Raw genomic sequence first — 21,051 nt, 5'->3', positions numbered from 1 at the left:
GGCAGGAAAGGGGTATGTGAGTCAATAAACACTTGCCCAGCACACCCTTGAAACGCCAGCTAAATTCAGACTGAGGAAGAAAGACAGAGACAGTGAGATAGGGATAGAGACAGAGAGATAAGACAAAAACAGAAAGGCAGAAACAGAGAGATAGAGACAGAGACAGGAGAAGGACAGACACACAGAAAGACATACAAAGAAAGAGATACAGAGAGAGAGAGATGAGATGAGAAAATCCGGGAGAGAAAATTGCCAAGAGGATAATCCAATTTCCCAGAATCAAAGGTCACAAAGTTCTAGTGGGAAAGGTCTCACCAGGAACTAAGCACAACGAATAAATTTTAAAGTATAAATAGAGACAATTAACATGAACTCATGTTTTACATATATATATACATATATATGTATATATATATTATATACACACACACAAATTAGACTCATACACAGATAGAAAGATAGATATAGAGATAAATTTAGAAACAAATGTGTATCTACCCAAGTCAGTTATTCATACATATATTTCCCAACTGTCTGCTGAGAGCTCCTGGGAGCAGTGACACCCCAGGAGAAAGAAGAACTCTCAGTGCCCAGATCTTGGCTTCCTTCTTTTCTTTCTTTCTTTTTTTTTTTTTTCCAAAATTATTTGTCAGACAGAGCACATGAGCAGGCAGAGCAGCAGGCAAAGGGAGAAGGAGGCTTCCTGCTGAGTAAGGAGCCCAATATGGGGTTCACTCCCAGTACTCTGGGATGGTGACCTAAGCTGAAGGCAGATGCTTAATGGTTGAGCCACCCAGGTGTCCCACAGATCTTGGTTTCTAATACCATTCACCAGTAACAACCTGGGCTCTTTGGAGAAATGACTAAATTGAAGGCTCAGAAATGACTAAATTTAAGGCTCAAGATGTGCCCAGTGCATTTTGTAGTATTAGAAATTAAGGAAGTATTCAAAAACTATAAAAACAACAATAAAGTATGGGACATGTCAAAGGGATGGCAGAGCCAACTTGGAGGAGTTCCCAATGGCCAAAGCTGGAAAAAAACTGGGAAACAAAATAAATAAAGTGGTACTGAATTATAACTTAAAGTATAAAATAAATATACATGACTCCATACTTCTATAAATAAGATGGCTGAATAAATAAACAAATGGGGAGGAAGTGACAAGTCTTCATAGAAGAATTTCAAATAATATAAGTAGACATGCTCCCTCTTTTGCAGAAGGTAGAGTTTAATTCTTTTCCATGTTCCCTTTGACTTTGTGACTCGCTTCCAAATAACAAAATATGGAAAGAAGAAAAACAGTAACTTTACAATAGAGAAACCTTATAAATAATACCTTGATCAAATGATCGAGGTTAACATCATCAGTAATAGGTTGTGCTGATATTATGTAGTCCCCTGATGTCATGTGATCAGAAGGACACTTCCCCTCTGTGCTATTCTTTCCCCAAATAGAAAATATCAGGCAAACCCAAATTGAGGCGCAATTCTATAAAATACCTAGCTAGTATTCTCCATAAAGATAAGGGTCATGAAAACAAAGAAACACTGAGAAAAGCTGAATACGAAAGGCTAGGTCATACATACCATGCAAGAGCTAACCAAAAGAAAGCTAGTATAGTTGTAGGCATATCGGGCAAAACAGACTTGAAGGCAAACAGCATTCTAGAGACTTTTTATAATGGTCAAATGTTAAATTTAGTGGGAAAATATAATTCTGAATTTCTAGGTACCTAATGTGGTCCTCAATATGAAAAGCTAAATAGGTAGAACTAGAAGGAAAAATAGAAATGTCCACAATCATAACGAGCCATTTTTAAAAAAGATTTTATTTATTTACTTGTGAGAGAGACAGGGAGAGAGAACATGAGAGAGGAGAAGGTCAGAGGGAGAAGCAGACTGCCTGTGGAGCTGGGAGTCCAATGCGGTACTCCAGGATCATGACCCAATGGGCATCCAATCCTGGTACTCCAGGATCATGACCTGAGCCAAAGGCAGTCACTTAACCAACTGAGACACTCAGGGACCCCCGCAATGTGGGGTTTGAACCCACAACCCTGAGATCAAGAGTCACGTGCTCCACTGACTAAGTCAGCTAAGTACCCCACAGATTTTTTTTTTTTAAAGATTTTATTTATTTATTTGACAGACAGAGATCACAAGTAGGCAGAAAGGCAGGCAGAGAGAGACGGGGAAGCAGGCTCCCTGCTGAGAAGAGAGCCGGATGCAGGACTGGATCCAAGGACCCGGGGATCATGACCTGAGCTGAAGGCAGAGTAGTTTTAACCCACTGAGCCACCCAGGAGCTCACCCCACAGATTATTTTAAAGTAAAAAATATGAGAGAATTAAAACACACACATACATATAAATATATATAAACATCATTTGGGGAGAAAAAGGTTTTCATAAACAAGACACAAGAGCCAGAGTTGATAGCTACTGTATGCTTATCAAGTTTGCCTTTTCCTTCATTCTCCCATGACAAAACTCTTCCAATTCATGTAGAGCACATTCTGAATAGTTTGACATGACTTATATAGTCATTAGATACAGGAATCGATATATAATATATATTGGCCAGAGTTCCCATAACAGGTTAATAGGCTCTCCTGAGATTCCTTTGCCTAAACCATCATACAGTCTTTCTCTCTTCCTTTGGAACCAACCAGTGTAAGAATATGGGCTATGTTTCCAACAAGGCAAAGGGAGCTTCAAAAGGAAAGAAGCCCAGAGAACTCATAGATGAAGAGAGAAATTATCCTAATGACATTGTTGGAATTATGATTCTAGTTGTGGCTCAGGACCAAATAATATAGAATTTCCAATTTTGTTAGCCAATAAACTGTCCTCTTATTTGAACTAAATTGAGTTGGGTTTCTTATACTTTCAACCAAAAGAATCATGTCTAATACTCCAAAAATGATAAAGGTTAAGCTTGTTGATCTAGACCCCATAAAATTATAACTTTCTAGCTAATGAGAAATATAATAAAGTAAAGACTAGTAGTGGATTGGAATAAATAATTTACAGCAAATAACGGAGAAAAGGTCAATGTCTAAAACATATAAAGAGTGACTCTAACTCAATTAAAAAAAAATAAAATGACTCAAAGGAAAATTGAGAAAAAAGGTATGGTGTTAGTCAAAACTCTTTCCTTTGAAAGTAATAAAGCTTAACCGTTACTCCTTTAAGCAAAGGGAATTTATTGACTCAAATAACTGAGAACCCAAAGGAACAATATGCTTCAGGAATGGCAGGATCCCAGTGCTTAGATATGCCCACAACAACTGCTTGTTCTTGATCCCTCTCTTAGTTCTTTCTTTTTGAAAGAACTGTCATGCAGGGTCTCTGCATATGGTAGCAATATGTTTTCTTGTAGCTGTAGGCTTACCATCATTGAATCTGTCATAACTGCTTTGGTTTTAAGGGTTCTAAAAACCAACCCAAACTGGTTTAAACAAAATAGAGAAATTAGCCTGTAAAACCAAAGACGTATAATCTAAGGTCAGACTGTCCTTGAGTGGAGCTTGAACCAAAAGTTCCAACATTGTCCATGTAGTACTCATTTCGCCCTTCTACAACGTCCTTCCTTCTGCTGTGCTGGTTTAAAACTCAGGTTCCTCATGATGGCCTCTAGTAGCCCTAGATTCCCTTCATCCTTGAAGCTGTAATGGGGTAGGGGGGTAGTTTTTCTCTCTCACAACCCATATTTCAGTGGCTCTGACTGGGTCATAGGACCATTCCAAATAATCTTTGTGGCCATTGAATATGATTGGCTACAGTGGGTCCTATGCCCACCTATGGACCCAAATAGAAGTCACCTTCACCCAAAGTAGAAGAACTGAGAATAAGAGAAAGAAGTAGTTCCTTCTCCCTTTCTTCAAAATCAATGTATTATTACCAGAAGTAGAGTGAAGTACATTTCAGGGAGTGAACATGTATCTACTACAGCGTTCTTATATACAACTCATAACCTTAGAGAAGGACAGATCTGCTTTCTGAGATGCTCCCAGAGGCCCTAGCTATGCTGGAGACATGTGCCTTCCTTTGGGCCAATTCATCACTGTGTCCCACTGAATGGGTCCTAGCTGGGCATCCAAGAAGCAGAGCCTGAGACTTGTACCTGAGCAATTGAGGAGTGCTCTCAGGAAAATCCTATAAGGGAGCAAAAGAAGCAAGATAGGGTCAGGAAAGAAACTGTGCAAAGGAGATTCAGCTGATCTCTTGGGGGAGTTCTGATGCATAAATTGCACTGCAGAATTGTCTACCCCACCTTCCCATGAGGCAGAGGAGTGGTCTTCTGTATTTCCTTTTAGATGTGGAACACCCCCTGGTGGAAGGGGATAATATCCCAGTCAAATCGGCCCCCACCTCCTGAGGGCAATTCTCCGAAGAAAAATGCAGCAGCAAGCCTCTAGTGGCAGCACTCACCTGAACTGCAGGATGGGTGCCCTGCCCAGTAAAGGGGAATCTGACTGGGGAACCTACAGTGTCTACTGCAATGACTAAAATGACCGGGTCTTCCGGGGTCATTCGTATGCCTTGTGACAGGGGAGAGAGACCTTTTGGGGGAGAGTCCCCCCAGAATCTTATGGAATGGGAGAAGGGTGATTCTGAAAAGCAGAACCAGATACTGTCGGTATTTTACTTCTTTAACTGGCCAGCGCTCACACACATGTCCCTACAGTTTAGTGAAAGTCCCCATTTAAGGTAATGTGACCAGATAAGTGACCAGAGGCCCTCTGAGTTCTTGCAGCAGATGCTGTCACTGCCTTGCCCATATCCTCCTGTCCTTACCACTCTCATGCATACTGGCCTGGTTTCCAGAGGCCAGCATGCACGCTTCTCTGTATAATGGCTTTCTCAGAGTCATCCCTCCTTTGTCACTTACACAAGAAGGCCAGAAGTACAGAGGAATTAATGTATCTTCTTCCCTGGGAGCTCCTCTCAACCGATGACTGATGGGGCTTGATGTATGGACGCCCTAGTTCCCTTACTCCTTGTAGTGGACTAACACTTCTGTGCATGTTCTACACTGGTTCCCAGTTTCCCATGGGATTAAGCCCCAAGTGTACACAATGGTAACTGGCTTGATAATGCCCACTATATTGGTTGCATAAGTTTCTCTCACTTTCCCACTCTTCTACCAGTGTTTTTTTTTTTTTTAAAGATTTTATTTATTTATTTGAGAGAGAATGAGCAAGAGCACAGGAGCAGGGGCATAGACAAAAGGAGAAGGAGACCCCGCTGAGCAAGGGGCCCGATGCGGGACTCGATCCCAGGATGCAAAGATCATGACTTGAGCCAAAGGCAGACACTGAACTGACTGAGCCACCCAGATGCCCCCCTACTAGTATTTTTTTTTTTAATCTCCCAAATTAACTATTTGCAGTCAAGTCTTTGTCTCAGGATAGGCTTCTGGGGGCACAGAAATTGAAACGTCTCCTCCCCAAACAGAAACAGCTTGAGTCATGCCTTGTCTGCTGCAATAAGATCTGTGTGTTTGGGGGGGAGGGCCCACATGTGACTCCCCATAGTCCAGCAACAAACAAGTAACACTCACAAACAAATTACTGGAAGAGGGATGAAAGAACCTCACTAAATAAAAACTCACATTTGGAACAGGTGAGAGATAGAACAGAAGTAGCCACCAGTTCACAGTGCAGCCTACCCCTCTCCAAGGCAGGAGCAGCGAGTGCTCTTGGCTTTGGCAGTAGACAACATCCTTGTTCAGTCCATCTCACTGTCTCCGGGCTATTCTCTGTGCTCATCTCTCTTGTTCATTGTCCTCCATGGCCATTTCTAAAGGGTTTCTGGCATGGATTCCTCTTCCGAATTCTGTACAACATGAGCAGCTCATTTCCTGTCCATGTGAAATCTGAAGCCTGAAGAAGCTGTAAGGTCATATCAGCCATCCTAGTCTGATTATAAGACTCACCTGGAATTCTTATTAAATACATAAATTCCCAGCACTGCTTTTTTACCTTTCTGAAGGAGAAGATCCTGGAAAGTTTTCTTGTCTGGATTTCCTAGAGAACAGAACAAGAGGCAAAGGTTTCATGGTAGGGTCTTAATGGGAAGTGCTATCCCAAAGCAAAAGTTAGAGACAAAAGGGAAGGAAGGAAAACAACTGAAAGGTGGTCTATTTTTTAGCTCACTGTAGTTGCTTAGTTACAAGGGAGTCTTCTTAAAAAGTTATGCAAATGCACCATATTTTGAAATGGTCCACTGTGCGGTGAAGGGGAAAGATTATTTGCTGGTTCCTTCCTCTTACCTTGCACTGGCCGACGTTCACCCGTGGGGTGTTAACTCCCTCACGGCCTGGGATTCTTTCCCACTCTCCCCGAAGGGGAGGCCAAGTTCCTTGACGGATAGGTTCATGAAATCATGGTTGGTGCGAGAACAGCAACTTCCTCAAGTGAGGAAATGCAGGCAGAGAACAATTAATTCACAGGATTTGGAGGTTAAGGGATGATAGTCAAGATATTTGACAAATAATACATGCACACCGTTGAATGAGAAATTATTATAGGACAAAGAAAATGAATACTTATATTGATGATATCAAAAACCAAGATTCTCAGACCAGGAGAAAGGAAATATGAACATAAACTCCAAGAAGTTAAGTACTACTCTGTAGTCCTTTTGTTCTTTAATTTTAATTTTTTTAAAGATTTTATTTATTTGAGAGAGAGAGAGAGAATGAGAGAGAGAGAAAGAACAAGCATGGCAGGGGGAGAGTCGGAGGGAGAAGCAGATTCCCTGAAGAGCAGGGAGCCTGATGTGGGACTCAGTCCTGGGACTCCAGGATCATGAACTGAGCCGAAGTCAGTCGCTTAAGCAACTGAGCCACCCAGATGCCCCTACTCCATAGTCTTTTAAAAATATATATTTAATTAATCTCTACCCCACAATGTGAAGTTTGAATTCATGACCCCAAGACCAAGAGTTGCATGTTCTTCTTACTGAGCCAGCCAGGTGCTCCACAACTCTGTAGTCTCAAATTTAAATTTGGGTATGAACCTTCAGTATAAACCCAAGTTATATTTTCTTTTAAAAACAAAAAAGATAATTTTCTAGCTCCATATACTTAAGATTTTATTTGTTTATTTGAGAGAGAATGAGAGAGAGATATCCTTAGCAGGGGTAAGGGTAGAGGGAGAAGCAGACTCCCCACTGAGTAGGGAACCCTTGATCCCAGGACTCTGGGACCATGACCTGAGCCAGAGGCAGATGCTTAACTGACTGAGCCACTCAGGCACCCTTGCTCTGAATACTTAAAAAAAAAAAAAACCCAAGCCACCAAGTCACTGGGAATGAGTACCCATAGCATCCAGATTGTGGTCTCTAAATAGTATTTTTTTCTAAAAGGAACCAAGGATACTTGAAGAAATGTCTGAGTTCTTATCTGGAGCAGAGAATGTACAAGAAGAGCCTGAAACACCTTGTATTTGAAATAAAAAAATGAAACAGACAAACCTACAGAATATTACTGTAGGAAACAACCTTTAGCACATAGGAAAAGTTGAACATCAAAAATGAATTGTCTTCCAGTGAACTGAAAGACATCAAATATGTTGTTTGTGAGTTCATGATGATATCCAAAACAATAAAAATTACAAAATGCTTTGGTCAAGTTTGGAGGATGCCAGGCAATCATTTCATTATCCTGAATACTGCTACATAAAGGAAATAAGCACTTGTGCTTCTATTCCATGAATTATATCTCAGAGCAACTAAAGAGTCGACAAGGGAATGTATTCTTTATAGAACAATTACAGCTGATAAACCTATAAAGGATGAGAGATTAAAATGAAATACTAGAAAAGAATAAAATGAAATACTAGAAATAATAAATATTAGAATTAAAATGAAATAATGGTTCCAAGCTAGTTCTCTCAAATACAATATCCTGTGATAAAGGAAAAATTCTGTATTTGCTTTGTTCAATGGCGTAGGCATTGTAGCTGTTGAGCACTTAAAATGTGGCTAGTGTGACTAAGGAATTAGATTTCTAATTTTGTTCAATTTTCATTGCATTTAAATAGCTGCATGTGGCTAGTTGCTATTGTATTGAACATTACAGTTCTAGGGCATGATTATCTTTGGCTGCTGAAATCACTGGATGAAAGACTGGTGGGGAATTTACAATGCATAGATTAGAATTACTACCCCCGAATTTACTGATCCATCCTAAAAATCACAAAAAGAGACAAACAGACATCATGTCATCTGAGGTGATACAACGGGAAATATGTAACACCTCCCATGAAATATTCTTGCCAAAAATATCAAACCTAAATCTGATTCAGCTTCTAGATCTAACTACCAGTTTTGGAAATACACAGAATAGGAGCACATGATATACACCATAGCAAAAGAGATCAGCAAAACCTAGAATGTGGTAAACTCCTCAAGACAAACAATATGATTTTGTATGATAATCAAATAATTGTAGGGGTACCTGAGTGGCTCAGTCTGTTAAGCATTTGCCTTAGACTCAAGTCATGATCTTAGGATCCTGGGATGGAGGCCCACACTGGACTCCGTGCTCAGTGGGGAGCCTACTTTTCTCTCTGCCCCCTCCAACTGCTCATACTCTTTCTCTCTTTCCTGTATAAATAAATAAAATCTTAAAAAAAAAAAAAACAATTTTAAGGGAAAAGAAGTGGGAGGGGATGAAACCTATGGCTCAGAGAGACTTTGTTTAGAATCAACTGTGTTGGGTTGCCTGGGTGGCTCAGTGGGTTAAGCCGCTGCCTTCGGCTCGGGTCATGATCTCAGGGTCCTGGGATCGAGTCCCGCATCGGGCTCTCTGCTCAGCGGGGAGCCTGCTTTCTCCTCTCTCTCTCTCTCAGCCTGCCTCTCTGCCTACTTGTGATCTCTCTGTCAAATAAATAAATAAAATCTTTAAAAAAAAAAAAAAGAATCAACTGTGTCTTTTCCTAGGGCCCCCAGAAAGCAGAATCTGTAGTAAAGTTATGTGCAAATACTTTATTGAAGAGACAGGAATGAGGGACAATAAGCGAAACAGAGGAGCACCAGAAGGCACGATCAAGTTGGCCACCATGAAGAGTGATTCCTTAATCCCACAACTTTGTGAGAAGTTACATATGCTGTGTCTTCAGACTGTTGATCTGCGCATGAAAGGGAAAGCGGTTGTCCATTGGTTCTCATCTTGGTTGGTTAAAGTTTGCTTCAGAGAGGTTTTTTGTTTGTTTGTTTGTTTGTTTGTTTGTTTAAGATTTTGTTCATTTATTTGACACAGAGAGAGAGATCACAAGCAGGCAGAGAGGCAGGCAGAGACATGGGGAGGAAGCAGGCTCCCTGCTGAGCCAACCCCAGGACCCTGCGATCATGACCTGAGCCAAAGGCAGAGGCTTAACCCACTGAGTCACCCAGGTGCCCCTGCTTCAGAGAGTTTTAAGTCCCTGGCACTTTTGGGTTGTACATGTCAAGCAGATTTCTACAGTGTTCCACACTGCAGCATTAAACAGAAGCCCTGAAGAAAGGCCAGGCTACACCTGCGTGTAGCTGGTTGGAGCCTGTGCAGGACTGATCTGGGCAGCAATGGCTAAATTAAGTGACGTGAGCCCAAGAGGATCTGGAGTTATGCACAGAGATGTTTGATATAAACTACTTAAAAAAGAGAGAGGGGGCGAGCAGGAGAGGGAATGAATTGGGGGAACTTGAATGCTACTGAATTTTGACTGGATATATCTGGTGACATTAAGGAATTATTGTTACATTGTTAACTTTTTGTATGCCTATGGTACAGTGCTTATGACATTTCTTCAAGGCTTATCTTTTAGAAATCCATACTAGAGTATTTACACATGAAACAATACGGTGTCTGGAATTTTCTTCAAAATAACGCAGTTTCTAAGGGAGAGTGATGGAGGCACAGCTGAAAAAGACCGGCTGTGAGTTACGGGCTGGTTTTAAAAACATCCGCTAACGCTAATATTCCTCCCTTCCAAAAGCAGAATCTAATTTCTCTCAACTTGAATGTGGATGGGACTTAGTGACTTAATGAATACAATGTGGTGGAGGTGATCTTGTACGTCTTCCAAGACTGTTATAAAAGTCACTGCAACTTCCGCCTTCCTCTCTTTTGGCTCACTTGCTCTGGGGGAAGCCAGCTACCATGCTGTGAGGATGCATCAGCTGCTCTGCAAAAGGGCCAAGTGGCAAGAAACAGATGCTTCCTGGCAACACCTTCCCAGCCAGAGGTGAGGGTCACCTTGGAACAGATCCTTTAGCCCCAGCTAAGGCTGCAGATGTCTGCAGGCCAGGCCAACAACATGACTGCAACCTCATGACCGATCCTTAGCCAGAACAACTCTAAAGGCCTAAAATCCTGACTCTCAGAAACTGTGCAACATCATCAATGTTTATTACTGTTTCAATTTGCTAAGTTTGGGGTAATTTGTTATACAGCAGTGGTCAAATGAAATAAGTTAATAATTGTTGAAGCTGGGTGTTGAGCTCATCGTATTCTTCTTATTTTGGTATATGTTTGAGATTTTCCATGATAAAAATTAAATACTGAATTCCTGTATTATATTTTCATATAAATCCTTTCCAAGTGGCTCAAAGACTCTCTGTAAGAAAGCAAAAATTCCTAGAAAATTATCATCTTCGTTACCTCAAGGTAGGGAAGGATTTCTTAGGCCAGACATGAAAAGCATAGACTATCAAGAAAACACTGATAAGTTCATACATTGAAGATAAGAGCTACTTATTGGATGATACTATAAAGAAAGTGAAAAGATAAGCCACAATCTGGAAGGAGATACTTGTTACATATACAATAAAAAAGATCTGGTTCTATATGTGACTCCTACAAATCTGTAAGAAAAAGATAGGCAATCCAATAGAAAAATGGGCAAAGGATATGAATACTCAGTTCACAGAAGGGGAGACCTAAAGGCCAATGAACAAATAAAAAACGGATCCACTGATCAGTAGTATCTGCTTCTCTGTGTTTGTCCCCACACCCATTAACACTCCCTCTCCTAGCAGCCCTCAGACATGGCTGACTGGAGTTGCTATATAAATACCCTCAAATACTCTAGCCTTCTTGCCTCTCTGAGGCATGTGTCCTATTCCACTTCCCAGTTTCCCCTTGTGGAATCCCCCTGGAATTGTTCACACTAGTCCCTGGCTTGGTAACACAACTCTGTATTATTGACTGCCTTCCCTTCCCTGTCTCACTTCTGTACTCCGCTCCCTGTTTCCTGGGATTACATCCCACATTAATCTTGAATTCTTGCCTCGGGGCTTTCTTCTGGGGGAACCTAAACTAATATAAGAGTGTTCAAGCTTCCTTGCCAGTATCACACTGGGTCTGAGCCCTGGCAATTCTGTGGGAACTTTACACATGAAAAAAAGCTATAGCCTTGAAATGCATAGAGGAGAAAGGGGCCTGCTGGCTTTAAGCCAGTCCTAAGGGTGGGGGGCCCACACCATGGCCATAGGTATACTCTTCAAAGCTGCCCCAAGCCCAGAACTCTGCAGGTCTGCTTTCTTTCTGCCCTCGTTGAACCTTGTCCATCAATGTCCTTGGCCCTGACTTGCTGAGGTTCATAGCTAAACTCTCTGTTGCTTGAGTCATTTTTGATATGCTGATCTGGCTTTAGACTGTTTAACTTGGTAAACACTGCAATCTGGGTCACAGGCCAGGTTTTTTTGGTGAGCTGGTTCTGTACACATGGTTATCTGCCACCCATCCCCCACACTGGGGTTCTGGCCATGGTCATAGTACAAGTGAACATAAGAACCATTTCCCTGTAATGAAGCCTGCATTGCTGCCAGTGGCTTCTCAGATGATGGGGGTTGGTGCCAGTGGCTTGGCAGCAACATGAGATGGGGACCTCTGTGTGGGCATAAGAAATCTTGATCACAACAGTCTGTATCAGTGCCTTGGGTGAGCCCTAGGAATAGAGATGGTGCTTCTGGCTGTACCAGGACAGTGAGCTTTGATGGGAATCAGCTTAGAGAGGAGTTGGCTTCACTATGAGCCAAGGCAGGAAACAAGGCAATGGATATCCTCCATGGGTTTGCCATATTGTCTCGGTTGTAATATCTTCTGTTATGGTGTTGGGTATGTGTGTGGAGACTTCCAAATTCTTGTGGCCTATATTAATTACCTATTGCTGTGAGACAAATTGCCCCCAAATTTAATAGCCTACAACAATTTATTATTCTCACAGTTTTTGTGGGTCAGAAATTCAAGAACAGCTTGACTAGGCAATTCTGGCTCAGGGTCTTTTGTGAGGTCTCAGTTAAAATGTTGGCGAGGACTGCCGTCACTTGAAGCCCTGATGGGCGAAAGGAGCCATTTTCAGGTTGACTTTCACATGTTTGGTAAGTATGTGCTAGTTCTTGGTGGCAGGCCCTAGTTCCTCCCCACCTGTGCCTCTCCATGGGCTGTTCAAGTGTCCTCCTGATGTGATGGTTGGTTTCCTCCAAAGCAAGTGGAGAGGGACAGGGAGAAGAGGGACAGGGGGAGGGAGAGGAAGAAGAAGGAGGAGCTATCCTGTGTATGACCTAGCCTCAGAAGTCAAGTAGCATAATTCTACCACATCTTTATTTGTTAGAAGAGAGTCACGAAGTCTGACCTCTATTTTACAGAGAGGAATTAAACTCTAAATTTTCATGAGAATATTAAAGAATTTGTAGCCTTTTTTTTTAAAGCACCATATTGCTTCTACTTTAAAGCTAACTATAACTTGGATTATAAGGTCTTTTCCAGCTTCTATTTCTGACTAACTTCATTTTTCTATTCTTTCCTTATGGAAGCAGTAAGATTTAAATCATCAGTTGGGGATATAGTATGGTCAACTTCTATTTCTTTAATTAATAACTAGAATGCTTGTCTGTTCCTCAATCCCTCTCTCCTTTCTAGTGAATTACCTAGGAAACCTGGGGCTTATTCAATCTAAAGTGGCCATTCCAATTTCCAAGTCGGCTGAGCCAGCGCTGTACAGTTAACCTGTGAAAAGGAAGACATTTGGAGACGACCCTGGTTGACAGACTGTCCTGCTCATCTCCAGGGTTGTGGTGAGAAGAAATACTGCCAGGTCATGGTGGTCATGAAAATGCATGGCTCAGCTCTCCTGTTGGGGGGACTGTCATTGACTAGAAACCCAGCCACTGCCACTCTGGTTCTACCACTGCTTCTGTGCTGGCTGTGCAGGCCCATTCCTGAGATATGCACGGCTACTCCAGCTAGCAACTCTGGCCCCAGTAATCCCCTTTGGCCTGGACAAGCCTTTTTCAGAACTGCACCACAGTCTTAGACTCTTCGTAACCAGTCTGTCCTTCCCACTTCCCCTCACAGCTGTTGGATTTTTCTTTCAGTCTGAATCTTCTACTTGCTTTTTCCTCTTTCCTTCCCCCCCCCCTTTTTTTTTAAAGATTTCATTTATTTATTTGACAGGCAGAGATCACAAGTAGGCGGAGAGGCAGGCAGGGAGAGAGGAGGAAGTAGGCTCCCCGCTGAGTGGAGAGCCCGATGCGGGGCTCGATCCCAGGACCCTGGGATCATGACCTGAGCCAAAGGCAGAGGCTTTAACCCACTGAGCCACCCAGGCACCCCCTTTTTATCCCTCTCAGATATTTCTCCTAGTAAGTTTCTTGCAGGTCTGTTTGGACATTTCTTGATCTCCCAGGCATACACAGTGCTGGAGTTGGTTCCCACTGGCTTGGGAGAGCAGGTCTGTATATCTTCCTGATTCTATATTCAGTGACATCACGTTGGTAGCAGAAATAGGCCATGGTGGGAGTATTTACACACAGAAATCAACAAATGCTACCTGTGAGGGTGTTTTCCTCCAAGGGAGCTGACTGATAAACATTTATCAGTATATCTCTGGTGTATACCCAACAGAAATGTGTATGTATGCTCACCTAGAGACTTGTACTGGATTCTTAGGCTGTTCATAGCATCATTAATCATAGTTGCCTCAAACTGGAAACTGCCCAAATGTCCATCAGCAGTAGGACAGATAAATAAACTTTCAGATTATGGCATATATACATTTAACTAGTAGACTATAAAAATAAAAACAAGGGGCACCTGGGTGGCTCAGGCAGTTAAGTGTCTTCTTTCAGCTCAGGTCATGATCTCAGGGTCCTGGGATTGAGCCCCATGTCAGGCTCTATGCTCAGTGGGAAGTCTGCTTCTCCCACTCCCTCTGCCCCCTGGCTTGTGCTCTCTATCTCAAATAAATGAATAAAATCTTTGAAAAAAGTAAAATTAAAAAAGATTCAAATTATTTATACAACAATATGGATGAATTTCACAAACATAATGCTGAATGAAAGAGTCTAGACACAAAAGACTCCATACTATAGTATTGCATTTATATAAAGTGAAAAACTGGCAAAAAGAGTCCATAATGTAAGAGGTTATCAGAGTGGCTCCTGCATGGACATAGTGACTAGGAGGGTCCAAGAGGGATCCTATGAATTAATTTTTGACCAAGACCCTAGTCATATGTTTACTTAAAAAAATTCATTGAGCTATATATGGATGATCTCTTCACTTTTCTGTATACATGTTATGCTTCAACAGAGAGTTTATAAAAAAATTATATATAATTAGATATTCCATAAAGGCAATGGTTTAAAAAAAATAAAAAATTTTAAGGGCACTTGGGTGGCTCAGTTGGCTAAGTGTCTGATTCCTGATTTCAGCTCAGGCCATCTTTGGATTGAACCCTGCATCAGGCTCTGTGCTGGGTGTGGAGCCTGCTTAAGATTCTCTCTCTCCCTCTCCATCTGCCCCTCCCACATTCAATGTGGGGTTTGAACTTACAACCCTAAGATTCAAGAGTTGCATTCTCCACTGACTGAGCTGGCCAGGTGCCCCTGAGTAATATTATATGTAACTATTATATATATATATATATATATATATATATATATATATGATATATATAAATATTAGATATATATATATCTAATATCCATATATATAATAAATATATACATATATAGATATATATCATGTTTTGTCTATCTGTTCATCTGTTGATGGACATTTAGGTTGCTTCCATCTCTTGGCTATTGTGAACAATGCTATAGTGAATATGTGTGTACCAATATCTCTTCAAGATCCTGCTTTCAATTATTTTGGATATATATCCACAAGTGGCATTGCCGAGTTATATGATAATTTTTTTTTTTTACAGTGGGCTCCACACCCAATGTGGAGCTTGAACTCACAACCCTGAGATCAATAGTTGCATGCTCTACCAACTGAGTCAGCCAGGCGCCCCATGATAATTCTTTTTTTCAATGTTCGGAACTGTCGAACTGTTTTCCACAGTGCACTACCATTCCCACTAATACACAACAGTTCCAATTTCTCCATATTCTTGCCATTTGTTATTTTCTATTTTGTTTTGATAGTAGTCATTAAAATGAGTGTGAAGAAAGGAAGATATTTTTATATGCTTTTTTACTGTTGCCTCCACAGAGCCTAGATCAGTCTCTGGTATATAGTAGCCACTCAATAAATATTAGTTGTAGAAGTGAATTAACTGAATGAGTTGAGATCCTGTATAGGGTTGTGTAGTGGGCTGAATAGTGGTTCTCCTAAAGATGTGTCCATATCCTAATCCCCAGAACCTATGATTATTACCATATTTGGGAAAAGGGTCTTTGTAGATGTAATTAATTAAGGATCTTGAGATGAGACGATCATCCTAAATTATTGAGATGGGCCCTAAATCCAATGACAAGTGTCCTTATAAGAGACACACACAGGAGAAGACAATATAGAATAGAGGGCAATGTGATGACAAAGGCAGACATTGGAGTGATGTGGCCACAAGCTAAGAAGGCCAAAGAATGCCAACTTCCATCAGAAGCTGGAACAGGAGGGATTCTCCCCTAGAGTTTCCAGAGGTAATGAGCCCTGCTGACACTCTGATTTTAGACTTCTTGTCTCCAGAAGCATGACAGAATACATTTCCATCAGTTTTTGTTTTTGCCACTGAGTTTATGTTAATTTGTTACAGCAGTTACAGGAAACTTAGGAAGGTCAATTGTCTTTTAACTCTATTACTGTTTTTTTTTCTTTTTTAAAAAGATTCTATTTATTTATTTGTTATCTGTTTTTTTTTAAGATTTTACTTATTTATTTGACAGAGATCACAAGATTTTAGGGAGCCCGATGCGGGACTCGATCCCAGGACCCTGAGATCATGACCCGAGCGAAGGCAGTGGCTTAACCCACTGAGCCACCCAGGCGCCCCTGTTTTTATTTTTTAAAGATTTTACTTATTTATTTGACAGACAGAGATCACAAGTAGGCAGAGAGGCAGGCAGAGAGGGGGAAGCAGGCTCCCCGCTGAGCAGAGAGCCCCGATCATGACCTGAGCAGAAGGCAGAGACTTTAAACCACTGAGCCACCCAGGCGCCCCTCTATTACTCTTCTCATAATATCTTATCTATGCACAGGAGAAAACTTTTGTTTCTCTACTGTAGAAATCTGAGAGCTAGGGCACCCATCCAACTCATCTAACAGAAAGTTCAAGTTCTCTGCCTTTAAATTGGTGATCTCCTCTCAAGATTGGGTCTTGTCCTTCATGTTGATATCAAGGCCATTTCCTATATTCGTGGGGCTTGCATATGGAGGCCACCAGGAGCTCAGCCAACAGCTAAGGTGGCTAACCCTGTACTCCTAGATCAAGGATCCCTAAACATTTTCCTGTAGAGCCTGCCAAGGAGTGTTGGGATTTTTATATTTGTAAGTTGACCTATCCCTCACAAGGAAGTTGCTACCCTGTGGAGCTTCCTTCTTACCTAAAACCCTCCCACTTGTGTTTATTCCAAACCCTCAAGATCAACCTTCTTCACAGGCCATATAGTACCTTATATGTTAGGTAAGATTCTGATATCTATAATCAGGGAATTGTTTTGTTCCACGCAGACTGAAAGTGTAAGAAGATCTCTGACATATGAAAAAATGATGATGTGTCAAATAGCGCAGACAAGGTCCTGTGATACTCAGGGAAGGTCAGACAGCTGATAAGATAGATCTTACTGGGGCAGCTTTCATCCTTGCAACTGAGTGCTCATAGATATCCATTGTATATGGTAGACTGATGCCTCCCCTAAGCTTCCTTTATTGGATCCTTTTTACAGCTGTGCATGCTGGCTAGCAGCTAAATGAGATATATATACAAAACATGGCTCTCTGGCCTCAAGGTGGAATCAGCTCTATGATATAATCCATGCCCCAAGGCTCTCCATAGGATCAGGCTGAAGCTTAACTCCAGATAAGACCACATCCTGGCTTAGCTCCCTTCCCTGTTCTGTTCTGCTTCCTTTATTGCCTTTCTCCAGAAAGCATTCTCATAAAAAATTATGTACTCAAATTACACTTCAGTCTCTGCTTGTCAGGAAACTGACCTAAGACAACACATGAGTAAAAGCTAAAAAACTGTAGAACCATCCATGTCCCTGACCTGGAGATTAAAGCAAAGATATAGAAAATGAGGACATGAAATCAGAGAGAGCAAAGGGCCACACAAACAGAGAGAATGCCTTTCTTGAGTGGAAAAAAAGAAAGAGCAGAGGTAACGTCAAAGTATCCTAGTGGATACAAACCTCCTTAGGCATGTAATTAGAGCAGTTCCAGGAATTCTTTGCTACACACATTAAAATTTCCAGGTGGTAGTGGTTCAGTTTTGCTGTGGGGAATAAAGGAAAAGGTTAGTTCCACTTCTGACCTAGAGGAGTAGGGCGAGCAGTATCTCCTGTAGCCACGTCATGGTTTCATGTGAACCACCTCCATCTGACTGGGTCCTTGCCAGACAGCAGGGCCATGTCTTCCATTTCCCTACCTCATCCTACACAGTCCTTGTAGGATACTGTAGCCAAAACCACCTGCAAACCAGAAAGCCAGTGGTAAGGCCTAGACCAAACAATACATTTCATACAGGAATAGGAAGGATGTGTGGGTGTAGAACTGGGGTGAGGCTGGAGGCTGGGGTGCTGCTAAGCTTCATGAGGCTTGACGTGGTTGCCTAGGAAGGTAGGTCAGGACCTGGGCATGAGGGTGGGGGTATATTCTAGAATCAGAATTCTGTGTTCTGTGGTAAAGCTGAAAGTCACCACAGGTATATCAGGGGATTTCTTTGTTTTCTAGGGAGTGTAGAGTGCTCAAACTCTGAGGCGGCTGCCACAGGAATATTCCTCACAACACAAGGATTGTGTCAGACAATGTTCTGGTTATCTGTTGCTGGGTGGCAAACTGCTCTAAAACTTAGAGGCTTAAACCAGCACCCAAGTTACCATTTCTTAGGATTTTGGAAAAGGCACAGTAGGAAACACTTACCTCTGTTTTAGGTAATGAGGAACAGCTCAGATGGCTTCTCCCCTCCATGACTGGTCCCTCAGCAGGGACTCATCAGGGTTCATCTGGGTTCATCAGGGTTCATGTGTCTGGGACATCAGTTCTTGGTGATAACTGGGTCCTTACTTTTCCTCCATGTAGTCTCAGGGTTTTTGCCTCTTCATGTGGTGGTCTCTGTGTGCCATCTTTCTACAGCAAGGTGGAAGAGGGGGAGCAGCTCAGAATTATAATGAGCTTGAAATCAAGGTTACCAGGTATTCCCTAAGCTCATCTCTGTAATTAGCACAGTCACTTCTGCACATTCTTCCATTGGTTAAATCAAATCACAGGTCCAGTCCAGGTTCCAGGGTCGACGACCACATAAGGTTATACTGTGAGGAGGCAAGTTTTAGGGGGGCCACCAAAGTAACAAACTCCCTGAAAAGAACGGCTCTAGGAGCAGACGCGTGTGGGCTGAGGGTGCTCCAATTCCTAATTTTATGCTGGCTTCTCTTCAGAGAGGTTTGAGAACAAAGAGTGGGGTTGTAAGGTAGCCCCGCACTTCCTCCACATTATTAAAGGTGGGGGGTCTGGTCGGCCACTGGATCAGCCTGAATCAAGAAAGGCTGGGCTCTGTGCGTCTTCACTCTGCCTAGAGGCATTTATGGCGCATAGCCTATGCACTGGTTTCTTAACACACGTGTTACTTCGTTATCCCTACTTTACGGAGGGGAAAGCGAAGGCTGGAACACAGCACTCCTTCAACAGTAGGGCACACCACCGTACACACCACGACGAAGACTCCTAGGCCCTTTCTGCCCCGCAGGTAGAGTCGGGGCAGAGCCGGGGGTTCCGGGAGGGCAGTGCTCATCACGGTCGCCCACCAAGCAGAGCGGATGGCTCCCAGGCAGTCAACGGGAAGAGGACGCCTCAGGGATGCTAACCTGTCACCGCCGGGCCGCGCGAAGGGCAAAACTGGAGCGCTAATGCGCCTTGAACCCGAGGCGGGAGGGTTCTCAACAACCTGCACACCGGGGGCCCGAGACCCGCCTCCAAGGCCCCGGGTGCAGGAGGAGGGGCCGCGCGCTGCGCCCCGCCCCCGCACGCACGCTTCGCCCGCCTGCTGCGCAGCTCTGGCCCCGCCCTCAGGATTGACCGCCCGAGCCACCGTCCGCACGGCCCCGCCCCGCACGGCCAGGCAAAGCGGAGCCGGCCGTGCGGTGTGTGTGTATGTGTTCGCGGGGCGCCGTCTCAGCCCCGGGAAGATGGTGGCGGTGGCGGCGGCGACTCAGGCGAGGCTGAGGAGGAGAACGGCGGTGACGACAGCGCCTGCGGGCAGGAACGGCGGGCAGCACCGGGACTGGGACGCGACCGGGGCTGGGAGGCCGGGGCTGGGGGCCGGGCTGCGCCTCCCGCGGCGGCGGCTGCTGCTGCTGCTGCTGCTGCTGCTCCCGCCGCTGCTGCTGCTGCCCTGGGCGGCCGAGGCCGCGGCGGCGGCGGCGGCGGTGTCGGGCTCAGCCGCAGCCGAGGCCAAGGAATGTGACCGACCCTGTGTCAACGGCGGCCGCTGCAACCCTGGCACCGGCCAGTGCGTCTGCCCCGCTGGCTGGGTGGGCGAGCAGTGCCAGCACTGCGGGGGGCGCTTCAGGTGAGTGGGGGGTAGTGTTGGAGGGTCGGGCCCAGAGGGAGGCTGAGGCTATGGGGCGCGCGAGATGGTTCCAGGCCGGAGGCAGATGCCGGACAGAAAGTGGGGAGGATAGAGCCGCCCCACGGTGTTTGAGGACCATTTGCTCCCGAGGAGATCATTGTCTCTGGCCAAGGGTCCTCTTGTACCGGAAGATGAACAGATTCGAGGCAAGGGTGGAGGCACCCCAGAGAGGTTTGGGTGCGGCGGGTACAGGAGAAGAAAGCTCAGGGTCCCAAAGAGTATCAAAGCCAGTCCCTGAAACTGGGCCTCTTTCGGATAAACGAGGTATACAGGAAAAGATGAGAGAGCTAGTCTTACTTCAACACTTCCTTTTAACATCCCCTTGTCCCCTAGGGCTTGATGAATTACCCAACTCATTGGAGATTTAGGGTACTCAGAAGGAACAGGGCCCTGGAAGTGATTTGTTGGCTCAAGATAGAGGGGAGAGGTTAGGTTGGGATTGTGAGATATCAGAGATAGAAGAAGGAGTGGTTGTTGGATAGAGGAAAGTGAGAAAACTAGCCTTTTGAAGCTCACTAGAGGCAGCTGATTGGAACTGGGTGGAGAGGGCATAGAAGGAGGTTCTTGTTTGCCCTGGTTTCTGGAGAATATGGAGTTCTGAGTTGGCCTGGTTTGGGACAGTACCTCCTGGAGAGATCATTAAATCATTCATTAGTAGTCATCTATTATTTGCTTTAATTGTGGAAGGATTTCCAGGTAATACACATGAACAAATAGATTAGCCAGACTTTGGCCTAGTCTACATGGAGTTTGGAATACAGCAAGAGAAAGACAGGTACACAGATGGCTCTAGTCATAAGAACTACAGAGTCATTCATGCCTTTGGCAGATTTTACGAAAGACTTTTGATGTTAGCTGTGGAGGAGTGGGGAAATACCGAGACTCAGACAGACAGGGTCCCTCCTCTTAGGGGTTTTACATTCTAGGAGGGGGGACACAGGCAGTTAATTGGTAAATAAGCAAATAAATAAAGAAATAAATGAACA

At 43.6% G+C, this 21,051-nt stretch overlaps 1 protein-coding gene and 1 long non-coding RNA gene across 7 annotated transcripts in view; one reads left to right on the top strand and one right to left on the bottom strand.

Moving 5' to 3' along the window:
• Window positions 1-3,306: 3,306 nt before the first annotated feature.
• On the bottom strand, window positions 3,307-19,416 carry LOC132022681 (uncharacterized). Of its 3 annotated transcripts, none has more exons than XR_009405671.1 (5): window positions 19,302-19,416; window positions 18,361-18,567; window positions 17,631-17,713; window positions 5,620-6,034; window positions 3,307-4,160 (listed from the first exon to the last, which is right to left on the bottom strand). It is a non-coding gene; the product is annotated as an uncharacterized LOC132022681 (long non-coding RNA). The 3 variants fall into 3 exon arrangements; XR_009405670.1 differs by lacking the exon at window positions 3,307-4,160 and having other exon boundaries at window positions 4,957-5,899; window positions 5,990-6,034; XR_009405669.1 differs by lacking the exon at window positions 3,307-4,160 and having other exon boundaries at window positions 4,957-6,034.
• A 113-nt stretch (window positions 19,417-19,529) lies between these two features.
• LOC132021769 (attractin) overlaps window positions 19,530-21,051 on the top strand; it is a 149,082-nt gene continuing 147,560 nt past the window's right edge. For all 4 annotated transcript variants that reach the window (XM_059406627.1, XM_059406631.1, XM_059406629.1 and 1 more), the window contains exon 1: window positions 19,530-20,005. In XM_059406627.1, the coding sequence (XP_059262610.1) occupies window positions 19,623-20,005 (383 nt within the window). In that variant the 5' untranslated portion in view covers window positions 19,530-19,622. The remainder of the gene's footprint in view (window positions 20,006-21,051) is intronic.

Source organism: Mustela nigripes, chromosome 7, assembly GCF_022355385.1.
Source record: "Mustela nigripes isolate SB6536 chromosome 7, MUSNIG.SB6536, whole genome shotgun sequence".
Lineage (NCBI taxonomy): Eukaryota > Metazoa > Chordata > Mammalia > Carnivora > Mustelidae > Mustela > Mustela nigripes.
The sequence above is the reverse complement of the archived record's forward strand: the minus strand, read 5'-3'. Positions and strand labels throughout refer to the sequence as shown.